Source organism: Phyllobates terribilis, unplaced genomic scaffold (assembly GCF_046119375.1).
Source record: "Phyllobates terribilis strain yellow unplaced genomic scaffold, ASM4611937v1 Scaffold_4__5_contigs__length_816908805, whole genome shotgun sequence".
Taxonomy (NCBI): domain Eukaryota; kingdom Metazoa; phylum Chordata; class Amphibia; order Anura; family Dendrobatidae; genus Phyllobates; species Phyllobates terribilis.
In genome coordinates this window covers 545,571,166-545,583,709 of record NW_027362764.1, presented here as the reverse complement: position 1 = coordinate 545,583,709, position 12,544 = coordinate 545,571,166, and the positions used below count along the sequence as shown (strand labels likewise).

The 12,544-nt window shown below is 37.6% G+C and overlaps 1 protein-coding gene across 1 annotated transcript in view; it reads left to right on the top strand.

The window, feature by feature from the left end:
• DOK6 (docking protein 6) overlaps positions 1 to 12,544 on the top strand; it is a 746,130-nt gene that overhangs the window by 398,946 nt on the left and 334,640 nt on the right. Inside the window, 1 exon segment of the mRNA XM_073676947.1 lies at positions 9,701 to 9,890. Coding sequence (XP_073533048.1) covers positions 9,701 to 9,890 — 190 coding nt within the window.

Sequence of the window (12,544 nt, the reverse complement as noted above, 5' to 3'; positions counted from 1 at the left end):
TGTATACTTGTATATATAATTGTTTGATATTACTTAATTATTATTGTATTAGCCTTTTTTTAGATACATAATTTGTAAATATAAAATATGTTGCAGAAAACACAATTTCCAATATTATTGTCCTGAAAAAGGATTGATCCTGATACTAAATATATTAAGAACATTAATAAGCAATTTACAAATATACACAAACATAGGTTTACTAGATTTGAGCCACATCAATAAGGTAGACATTATTGCAAAAGGAGGTGAATTTAATTGGCTGGGAAGACTTAAGTCCCTTATGACTCTGTATATCATAGTATCCAACTAAAATTCTAAACGAGCCACAGACATCCAAAAATACAAAAATATAACTTTTTGGATGTTTGTATAAGAATAGTAGTTGAAAATCAAGAATCATCATCAACAACTGGTATAGGGTAGACACTGTAGCAATTGTATATATGATTGACCATGAGGACTATGACTGATGACTGACTGTGAGGAGTCCCTTGCTTTTTGTAGTAAACATTTAAAATAATTTCTATCAAGTAATTTAAAGAGATTAAAAAATAATTTTCAAGCATTTCATTTCTGTGAATGTTTTTTTCATTGAGCAATATATGTTGTTGTCCTCTTCTGGTAATAAGTAATGTTCCAAGAGAAAAGATGAGAAATAACTGTTTTTAGAGGGAAATCTATAATACAGCATGAGAGTGTTGTCAATATAGGTATTCACAATGTGCCTGAGAAAATTAAAATATTTGTGAAAAGGAGTTGTCCAGCCTTAGACTACAAGTCTGCAGTCACTGAGTGCTGCAAGTATTCTCCGGTGCTGGCGCCGTGATCAGGTGGTCATGTGACCACAAGTATGCTATTTGCATACTCCCAGCCACATTTCAACTAGACTGTGTCCAGCTACACTGAAAACACTTGCATTGAGCTAGGCCTCATCTAACTAGTCGGCACGTGACCGCATGTATGTAATCACATATTTGCAGTCACGAACACTCAGCACCCATTGGTGTTCAATGTGCACAATAAGAGAATTCACAATTCTACAGTCACATATGCTGCAAGTCTCCAGTCAATCTAAGGCCAGACAACCTTTTTAAAGTTAATCTGCCAGTAGCATCAACCTTGCTAAACTGCCCATATGAGAATATAGGTTATATAAAGTTCAATAAAATGACACCTGGATACAGTTATATGAAAAAGTTTGGGCACCCCTATTAATCTTAAGCTTAATGTTTTATAAAAATTGGTGTTTTTGCAACAGCTATTTCAGTTTGATATATGTAAAAACTGTTGGACATAGTAATGTTTCTGCCTTGAAATGAGGTTTATTGTACTAACAGAAAATGTGCAATCTGCATTCAAACAAAATTTGACAGATGCATAAGTATGGGCACCCTTATCATTTTCTTGTTTTAAATACTCCTACCTACTTTTTACTGACTTACTAAAGCACTTTTTTTGGTTTTGTAACCTCATTGAGCTTTGAACTTCATAGCCAGGTGTATGCAATCATGAGAAAATCTACTTAAAGTGGCCACTTGCAAGTTTTTCTCCTGTTTGAATCTCCTCTGAAGAGTGGCATCATGGGCTCCTCAAAACAACTGTCAAATGATCTGAAAACAAAGATTATTCACATAGTTGTTCAAGGGAAGGATACAAAAAGCTGTCTCAGAGATTTAACCTGTCAGTTTCCACTGTGAGGAACATAGTAAGGAAATGGAAGAACACAGGGACAGTTCTTGTTAAGGCCAGAAGTGGCAGGCCAAGAAAAACATCAGAAAGGCAGAGAAGAAGAATGGTGAGATCAGTCAAGGAAAATCCTCAGACCACCTCCAGAGAGCTGCAGCATCAACTTGCTGCAGATTGTGTCACTGTGCATCGGTCAACTATACAGCGCACTTTGCACAAGGAGAAGCTGTATGGGAGAGTGATGCGAAAGAAGCCGTTTCTGCAAGCACGCCACAAACAGAGTCGGCTGAGGTATGCAAAAGCACATTTGGAGAAGCCAGTTTCTTTTTGGAAGAAGGTCCTGTGGACTGATGAAACCAAGATTGAGTTGTTTGGTCATACAAAAAGGCGTTATGCATGGCGGCAAAAAAACACAGCATTCCAAGAAAAACACTTGCTACCCACAGTAAAATTTGGTGGGGGTTCCATCATGCTTTGGGGCTGTGTGGCCAATGCTGGCACCGGGAATCTTGTTAAAGTTGAGGGACGCATGGATTCCACTCAGTATCAGCAGATTCTTGACAAAAATGTTCAAGAATCAGTGACAAAGTTGAAGTTACGCAGGGGATGGATCTTTCAGCAAGACAATGATCCAAAACACCGCTCCAAATCTACTCAGGCATTCATGCAGGGGAACAATTACAATGTTCCGGAATGGCCATCCCAGTCCCCAGACCTGAATATCATTGAACATCTGTGGGATCATTTGAAGAGGGCTGTCCATGCTCGGCGACAATCAAACTTAACTGAACTGGAATTGTTTTGTAAAGAAGAATGGTCAAAAATACCTTCATCCAGGATCCAGGAAATCATTAAAAGCTAAAGGAAGCGACTAGAGGCTGTTATTTTTGCAAAAGGAGGATCTACTAAATATTAATGTCACTTTTCTGGTGAGGTGCCCATACTTATGCACCTGTCAAATTTTGTTTGAATGCAGATTGCACATTTTCTGTTAGTACAATAAACCTCATTTCAAGGCAGAAACATTACTGTGTCCAACAGTTATTACATACATCAAACTGAAATAGCTGTTGCAAAAACGCCAATTTTTATAAAACATTAAGCTTAAGATTAATAGGGGTGACCAAACTTTTTCATATAACTGTATCTGTGATCCAATATTTTATTCCAGAGAATTCCACATTTTCCTTAATATGCAAAGGAGCTGTTAAGATCTATGGGCCAAACACAGATTTCCCTGAGAATCTGCCTCCAGTGCTTATTTTAAATGAAAGTGGGAGTTACCAGTGTTAGACATGTAATGACTGACTGCTCTCCTGATCTCACTGCAAAACTGTCTGTGATTATAACTAACAGAGTGTAGCAGAGATAAGATTAGTCTCATTACAAACACAATTGCATTTGTCCTCTCTGCTGCAGAGCTGTGCCTGACTACAACTAAACCTTTTTCAGCTTCCATCACACAGGCAGCCAGTGTGGGGGAGGAGGGTTAGTACAGCATAGCTGAGCTTTATCTTATTACAAACACTTCTGTAGCTGAGATGCAGTAGTCCTCTCATATTGCTGTAAGCTTTACTGCAGTGCTGTGTCTCATTATAACTAACGCAGTACAGCAGAGTTTAATTTTGACTCTTTGCAAACACATTTGTAATTCCAAGTCTCTTCTCAGAGTGCTGTCAGCTCTTCTGTATTGCACTATCCCCCACACTAGCTGCCTGTGAGAAGAAAGATGAAGCACTATGAGAGGACAACTGCAGCTACAAATGTGTTTGTAATTAGACAAAGGTCTGCTCAACTGTACTGTATTAGCTGTAATCACACACAGCTCTGCAGTATGTGGTAACACATCCTTTCATTTAAAATAATTTCTGGAAGCAGATTCTCAGGGAAATCTGTGTCTGGCCCTTAACGAATCATTTACATATTAAGAAAAATGTGGATTTCTCTGGACTAAACATCGGAACACAGATATCAAGGAATAATTTTATTCAGTTTTAAATGACTGGCATGTCCATGTATACAGCTTATGAGGGTTTATCCTACTGACAGATTCCCTTTAAGAGCTTTGTTTAAAAGACTATGTTTAAATTCCGATTGTATATAAATTAATTTTATATGTTTAATAAAACCACAATTAACCCCTTCATGACCGGAGCATTTTCCATTTTTGCGTTTTCGTTTTTTGCTCCCCTTCTTCCATGAGCCATAACTTATTTATTTTTCAGTAAATATGGCCATGTGAGGGCTTATTTTTTGCTGGACGAGTTGTACGTTTGACCAACATCACTGGTTTTACCATATAGTGTACTTGAAAACTGGAAAAAAAATCCAAGTGCGGTGACATTGCAAAAAAAGTGTAATTCCACAGTTGTTTTTTTTTATTTTTTTACCATGTTCACTGAATGCAAAAACTGACCTGCCATTATTATTCTCCAGGCCATTACGAGTTCATTGACACCAAACATCTACAGTGCCTACAAGTAGTATTCAACCCCCTGCAGATTTAGCTGGTTGACACATGCGGAATTAACTTGGCATTGTGACATTTGTACTGTAGATCAGCCTGGAAGTGGGAAATGCACTGCAGCAAATTTTTTTTTTTTTTTTTTAAAACGTAAAAAGTTAATTCAGAGTGTCATTTATTGTTCAACCCCTCAAACCACAAGAATTCTGTTTAGTCCCCCTAAAGTATTAAGAAGTAGTTCAGGCACCAAGAATAATGAGCTTCACATGTGTGGATTAAAGATCTCTTTTGCCAGCCTTTTCTGACTATTTAAGACCCTCCCCAAACTTGTGAACAGCACTCAGACATGGTCAACATGGGAAAGACAAAGGAGCATTCCAAGGCCATCAGAGACAAGATCGTGGAGGGTCACAAGGCTGGCAAGGGGTACAAACCCTTTCCAAGGAGTTGGGCCTACCTGTCTCCACTGTTGGGAGCATCATCCGTAAGTGGAAGGCTTATGGAACTACTGTTAGCCTTCCACGGCCAGGACAGCCTTTGAAAGTGTCCTCCCGTGCCGTGGCCAGGCTTGTCCGAAGAGTCAAGGCTAACCCAAGGACAACAAGGAAGGAGCTCCGGGAAGATCTCATGGCAGTGGGGACATTGGTTTCAGTCAATACCATAAGTAACGTACTCCACCGCAATGGTCTCCGTTCCAGACGAGCCCGTAAGGTACCTTTACTTTCAAAGCGTCATGTCAAGGCTCGTCTACAGTTTGCTCATGATCACTTGGAGGACTCTGAGACAGACTGGTTCAAGGTTCTATGGTCTGATGAGACCAAGATCGAGATCTTTGGTGCCAACCACACACGTGATGTTTGGAGACTGGATGGCACTGCATACGACCCCAAGAATACCATCCCTACAGTCAAACATGGCGGTGGCAGCATCATGCTGTGGGGCTGTTTCTCTGCCAAGGGGCCTGGCCATCTGGTCCGCATCCATGGGAAGATGGATAGCACGGCCTACCTGGAGATTTTGGCCAAGAACCTCCGCTCCTCCATCAAGGATCTTAAGATGGGTCGTAATTTCATCTTCCAACAAGACAACGACCAAAAGCACACAGCCAAGAAAACCAAGGCCTGGTTCAATAGGGAAAAAGTCAAGGTGTTGGAGTGGCCTAGTCAGTCTCCTGACCTTAACCCAATTGAAAACTTGTGGAAGGAGCTCAAGAATAAAGTCCACATGAGACACCCAAAGAACCTAGATAACTTGGAGAAGATCTGCATGGAGGAGTGGGCCAAGATAACTCCACAGACCTGTGCCGGCCTGATCAGGTCTTATAAAAGACGATTATTAGCTGTAATTGCAAACAAGGGTTATTCCACAAAATATTAAACATAGGGGTTGAATAATAATTGACCCACACTTTTATGTTTAAAATTTAATAAAATTCAACTGAGCAACATAACTTTTTGGTTTGTAAGATTTATGCTTCTGTTCATAAAACCTACTCTAGTTTGCAGTTTGAAGGCTCTAACTTATTTGCATCTTATCAAACCAGCTAAATCTGCAGGGGGTTGAATACTACTTGTAGGCACTGTATATGTTCTTTTTTATTTAAGCAGTGAAAAAGAATCCAAAGTTTGCTAAAAAAAAAATGGTGTCATTTTCCGAGACCCGTAGCATCTCCATTTTTCATTATCTATAGCTGGGTGAGGGCTTATTTTTTGCACGTCGAGCTGACCTTTTTACTGATAACACTGTGGGGTAGTTCTGATGTTTTGATCACCCGTTATTGCATTTTATTTCAATGTTGCGGCGAGCAAAAAAAAACGTAATTCTTGCGTTTAGAATTTTTTTCTCGATACGCCATTTACCGATCTGATTAATTATTCTTTTATACTGATAGATCGGGTGATTCTGAATGTGGTGATACCAAATATGTGTATGTGGGTTTTTTATTGTTTTATTTTAAATAGGTCGAAAGCGGGGTGATTTAAACTTTTTTTTATTTTTTTTATTGTTTTAATATTTTTAAAAACATTTTTTTTTTACTTTTTGCATGCTTCAATAGTCTCCATGGGAGACTAGAAGCAGCAATTACCTGATCGGCTCTGTTAAATACAGGCAATGATCAGATCACCTCTATGTAGCAGATTTGATCACTTGCTATGAGCGCCGACCACTGGGCGGCGCTCATAGCAATCTGGCCATGACAGCCATAGGGGTCTGCTGCAGACCCCGAGTTGTCATGCCAACCCATCGGTGACCCGCGATCATGTGAGAGGTCACAGATGGGCGAGTTAAGTAACGCACATCCGGTTTGCGCAAATTAAATGTCACTGTCAGAGATTGACAGCGGCATTTAACTAGTTATCAGCCGCGGGTGGATCGCAATTCCACCCGCGGCTGTTGCGGGCACATATCAACTGCATAGATCCAATGGTGAGCCCACGCTAAACAGGGGGTTATGACATGGTGCGTACTATTATATACCACGTCATAAAGGGGTTAAAACCACCCAATAGAGTGGTGTTTATGTTGTTATTTAATAATGCATTAAATTCCAAGAAAGTGCCATTGATTAATTATTTAAATGGGACCATAAAAAAGTTGTATGGATCTCAGAAACACCTGATTAAATATTAAAATGGCTGTACATGTAAAGAAAAAGATCTAACCAGTGAAGAAATCATGAATTTTGAGTACTGTAAAAACTGGGGCACAATGGATTAATAATGTCTACCATAAATCACCATGAGTCTCTCAACCTACAGGTGCATCTCACAAAATTAGAATATCATCAAAAAGTTAATTTGTTTCAGTTCTTCAATACAAGAAGTGAAACTCATATATTATATAGAGTCATTACAAATAGAGTGATTTATTTCAAGTGTTTATTTCTGTTAATGTTGATGACTATGGCTTACAGCCAATGAAAACACAAAAGTCATTATCTCAGTAAATTAGAATACTTTATAACAACAGCTTGAAAAATGTTTTTAAAATCTGAAATGTTGGCCTACTGAAATGTACGTTCAGTAAATTCACTCAATACTTGGTCGGGGCTCCTTTTGCATCAATTACTGCATCAATGCGGCATAGTGGCATGGAGGCGATCAGCCTGTGACACTGCTGAGGTGTTATGGAAGCCGGTGCTGAGCCCGCACCTTTTCAGGCACATGACAGCTGATTTCATCAGATGACATGTGCCCCTAACAGCTGTGGTCCACCCGCGGCTGTTAACATGTTAATGTGATTGCTCCAGAAGGGCATAATTAGCGCCGTCCATCAGTGCCCCTGTCACATGATTGCGAGGCGCAGATGGGTTGGCATTACAACCCGGGGTCTGCAGGAGACCCCTGTGGTTGTCATTGCTGAACTGCTATGAGTTGCTCGGTGCTAATAGCAGATGAGCACTTTTGTTACACATAACAGGGCTGAAGCCTGTATCTAAATACAGATTTTGCCTCAGAACTGAGAATTTTGATAATGACTGATCAGTCCTGGAGGAAGAAGAAGCAGATGTCTCTGATACAATATAATACAAAGTTTCTTATTTTCATGGGTACTATTGATTTATGAAATAAAAATTAAAACAAAGGTTACTCTTTAAGTGTTCCCTTAATTTTTTTAAGCAGTGTATATAAAAGAAAGAAAATACTTTTGTGTTATGATAAAAATAATTTTTATTACTTGAACTCACATTTTGTCTATCTGTGGCTTCTTCCAAGGCATGATTAGCACGTCAAACCATTTTAAATAAATAGTCAACAATTCTACAAACGTGGTACAATAAATTGATCTAATTTTCCATAAAAATATGAGAATGTATGAATATATTATACCAAGAATTACAAAGCGATTAGCTATTATTCTATACACTAACTGGCCTAGATGTAGTATTGTATGGCCAATAGGCGCTTAGCATCAGATTAGCCATAACAGCTAATGTATGCACACTGCTCACCTAACCAAAGTGGGTGCAAAATAACTACCTAATTGGGGCTCATTATATCACTGCAAAGAAATGTTTTTGTCTCATAACTTACTAATAACATGATCTTACTCCATTCATTAAATTGTTTGCTGTCACAAGACAATTTTTTTCAAATATCACACATTTTCATATTCAGAATAATTATTCATAATTTGACTAAAAGCCATTAACCCTGCTGTTCTGTTCGGGTCTACTATACACTTATAATTTTCCGGACATTTTTGACCGGACCTATTAAAGTCTTGACTTTTAGCTAATTTAAGTGTTTTATTTGAATACCTGTTGCATTATTATACTCTGTGTGAACATGGTTGTTCATAAAATAATTAAAAATGAAATAAAAAACTTAATTTTTATTTTTTTTTGTATCAAAAATGTTTACATGGCCTTATTGCAATATTCATGCATATTGCACATTGGCACATAAAAAAATATTTTTATATAACTGTAAACTATAACTAATAACATCAAACTGTATCTAAATATATTTAGAAAAAATAAATTAATTAAAAAAAAAAGTTCAGTTTCTTCTAGATAAAATGGTAAATAAGGTTCAGGTGTTAAATTTACTGTTGGCATTTGTCACAATTATAATTTACATGTCTTTTGCTTTAGTACTTTGCACAACTGCAACATATCACATTTGTTTTGTGATTACTCAATGTTGGACAGAAGGCGCATCGTTTCCATTTTAGGCTGGTTGCGTTGCTGGTGGAGGCCGTGGGTATGGTAGCAGTGCCACTGAAAGCCGTTGGTTCACTTTCTTTAGCATGCTGTTGGATCCTGTGGACAATGGCTGCCGCTCCATCATCTCTGGGTGTTACTTTTCTTTCTTCGATATATGGGCTAACCAGTGATTTTCCCAACACAGTAATAGAACCAGCTAACACAAGGAAAATAAGAAAATCTTTTAATTTACAATGTGAAATGTTGACAACTGAATTGAACTATTTCTATATGAACAGCAGGGTAAATACGATACAGCGAAAAAAATTTGCACATAACTCTACTGGAAGCGAATCCATCTGCTGTATCGCAATTTGAAAATGTATGTATGTGTAAATCTGCATGGACCAAAAGGACCTAGATAAATTGATAAATAGTAGTAGATGCAATATATAGTCCAAAATGAGATTATGACTTCTTTATTTTACTCAAAAAATAGCTGGAGATTAGTATAAAAGGCTATTAGTCATTTTTGACCGAACAGTACAAGTGTAAAAAAACCATGGAGCAAAGAGTAAACAAAAAAAAAACTACCCATAGTAAGAACCCCTCAAATGAGGAAAAGTCAATTAATCACAAGTTTCAGAACTGCATAATGAAAATTTTATAAAATATCAAATTTCAAATTCTGTCATTTTTGACCGAACAGAACAGCAGGGTTAATAAAAGCGTGAAGTCATGTGAATTATTTTCTATTTGAAGATGTACATTTCGATATATGTAAGATGCTAAGAGCGTATTGGCCATGCAGAATTTTGGGATTTGTAAAGGATATTATCATATTATAATACTGAAATGAATTACATTCTCCTTTTTTTTTTCTCTTTATATTTATCTAGAGAGGTTCAATGTGTATCTTATGCCAACACCAAATTTAGACATCTATGGGGAATGCACAATGCAGATCACACATGAAAACATCTACCTATGGGATGTACACAATGCAAAAGTGAAGTTGGTTATGTGGCCTCTAAGCTCTTTAAGAAGATATGGAAGGGACTCAACATGGTTTACCTTTGAATCAGGAAGGTAAGTGAATGGTTGTTTATTTCTATCTGTCATCTGCAAATAATCTTCTTATATTCAAGGGCAATACATGTTACTTGATCTTTTAGATTTAATGTATTATTCCACTATATGGAAAAAGAAAAAACTAACTTTTAGTAAACTGAATAGGTCACAAAATTTTGCTACCCCATCTGAGAGCGGCATGATTGATAGGCAAAGACCCTGATTCCAGTTATGTAACACTTACTGGGCTGCTTGCTGCTGTTTTGATGAAATCACTGTTGCAGATCTACCAGTTTTGTTCTGTATAACCTGACCCACATTGAAGATTGACAGCTTTCTGTGTACACTGTGTGTAGGCAAAAAACTGCCAATCAGTGGTGGAGATAGGGTTATACAGAGCTCATGAATATGGAGGATTATAATAATCTCCTGCTCATAAAACCGTGACTATCAAAACTACAGCAAATAGCTCAGTAAGTGACACATCGCTGGAATCAGGGTCTCTATCTCTACATTTCGCTGCTCCCAGATTAGGTGGCAAAAACATGGCGACGGATTCCCTTTAAATATTTTAACTAAATAAACCTTTTTTTTTTTACTTTTCACTTGCGTATACTCTTGATAAGTATTTGCGTTATCAGTCAAATTTAATGAACAAATATTTTCTTTATGAGAATCTATTGTTCAGAAGTAACATTTTAAATCTTTCATCTAAAAGCATCACAGACTAATTTGTTTGATTATCAATAATGTTCAGCAGAACTGCTTCCACAACTCTCAGATTGTCATATCAAGTGTTAGAAACGTATAAATAATAGCGGCCCTAGACTTGTGCTGAATCTGATCTTTATTTGTTTTCTCCAGCTAGAATGAATATCAGATATTACATTTTTATTCAGAAGATTCAGTATATAACTCCTAGCTGAGACTAGAACTGTGTTCATCTATTCCACCCTACACATTCTACTTGACTTTTTATAATCATAAGATGGACATCAAAGCATGATAGAATATAGACCTTCATTGTTTTCTTCTAGAAGATGAAAATCTGCTCTACAAATCCAGTACAGTTATCAGAACTTTGTCTAGCACAGACATATTAAATGCAGTGTATTGACCAAAAGATGTATCTTAGAGAATAACCTCTAATAACATTGTTTTCCTCTTACCAAATTTACTAGGACTACTACTGATATCAAAGACTTTATATGATTTTCCCAAAGGGTTGCACAGTGTCCACAGCCAAGTATTCAGTTTCTAAAATTTCTGTTAGCATTTTTGGCGCTTCAGAACAATTTCACTGCAATTCCTACCATTGAAGAGTCAATATAAATTGTCACACAAAATGTGTTCTAGAGCAGTGATGGTCTTTTAAAATAGGTGATCTTTTGGAGAGGTTTCATGAAAATACTCGTATATCATGGTTTTGGTATGTTTATTTCCAAAGCAAATGCTTTAAATCATGTTTTCTACTCTTCAGTCTATACAATTTCTTTATTTCTTTATTTGTCAAAATATATAATAAACAATACTCCTCCATTTTTTACTTTGTAACAGGTGTTTGACAATACCCAAGACACATGCCTAATGGGTAAATTAAGGTCTATAGTTGGGCAAAAGTGTTCTAGTGAAATTGAATTCTACAAAAATCCAGATCTTCCAGAATACACACATTCAGCAAAATGGTGGTCATCTATAAAACCTCTAATACTCACCTCACTGCTCACTTCTCTGGCCAACTGCACTGCTCACTCTACCTTATACAGTCTTCGTCGCTTCTTCTTACTACATTTTCACACTGAAACCAGGGCATCTTCATGCTAGGCCAGGATTCCTGTCTGTGACTAAGCCCAGGCCTATGCAGAAAATTAATTAATCGCACACTCATAGGATAATTTTCAGTGGGTATTTATTTAACAGGCATAAAATTAATAGATCAAACCATAGGTGTGCAAGCGACAATTTGTGAAGGCGACAGTAGACGTTTCGGCCACAACATAGGCCTTATTCATTGAGTCGCTACTGGAAAGAGAGACAACAGTGTCAGAATATAACAATAAAAGCAGTAAAAATATACATAGCTCCAGTGGAGGCAATTAGTCAATCATAGACAGGACTATGGAAGATGGGGGGGTCACAGTTTTGGCCACGTCCCCCTACGATGACGCACTTATCAAGGACTAGAGGCCACCTCGAATCTCTTACTACAGTCTAACCTGTCACCTTCATCGGTTCAATTCTGCTTGACACTACTCTCTCTCTTGTTCTTCATGAGAATTATTTTCTGTTCAGGGACGACTTTTACATACAGACGTGTGGGACAGCAATGGGCTCGCCGGTAGTTCCGGCGTACACTAATGCATAAGTTCGAAGAGGACTTTGTGTATACTAATAACCTTTTCAAGGTACACTGCAATACCTACCATCGATATATCGATGACATTTTCCTCATTTGGTCGGGACCATTTGAATCACTAACTACCTTCTTCTCACATCTCAACTCCATTAGGCCCGAGCTCCAATTCACACTTAACTATGACAAAAGCCAGATAGCCTTCTTAGACACATTAGTGATCCATAATGACAATGGGAGCTTCACCTGTTAAATAAATACCCACTGAAATTATTCTATGAGTGTGCGATGAATTAATTTTCTGCATGATCCAGGCATT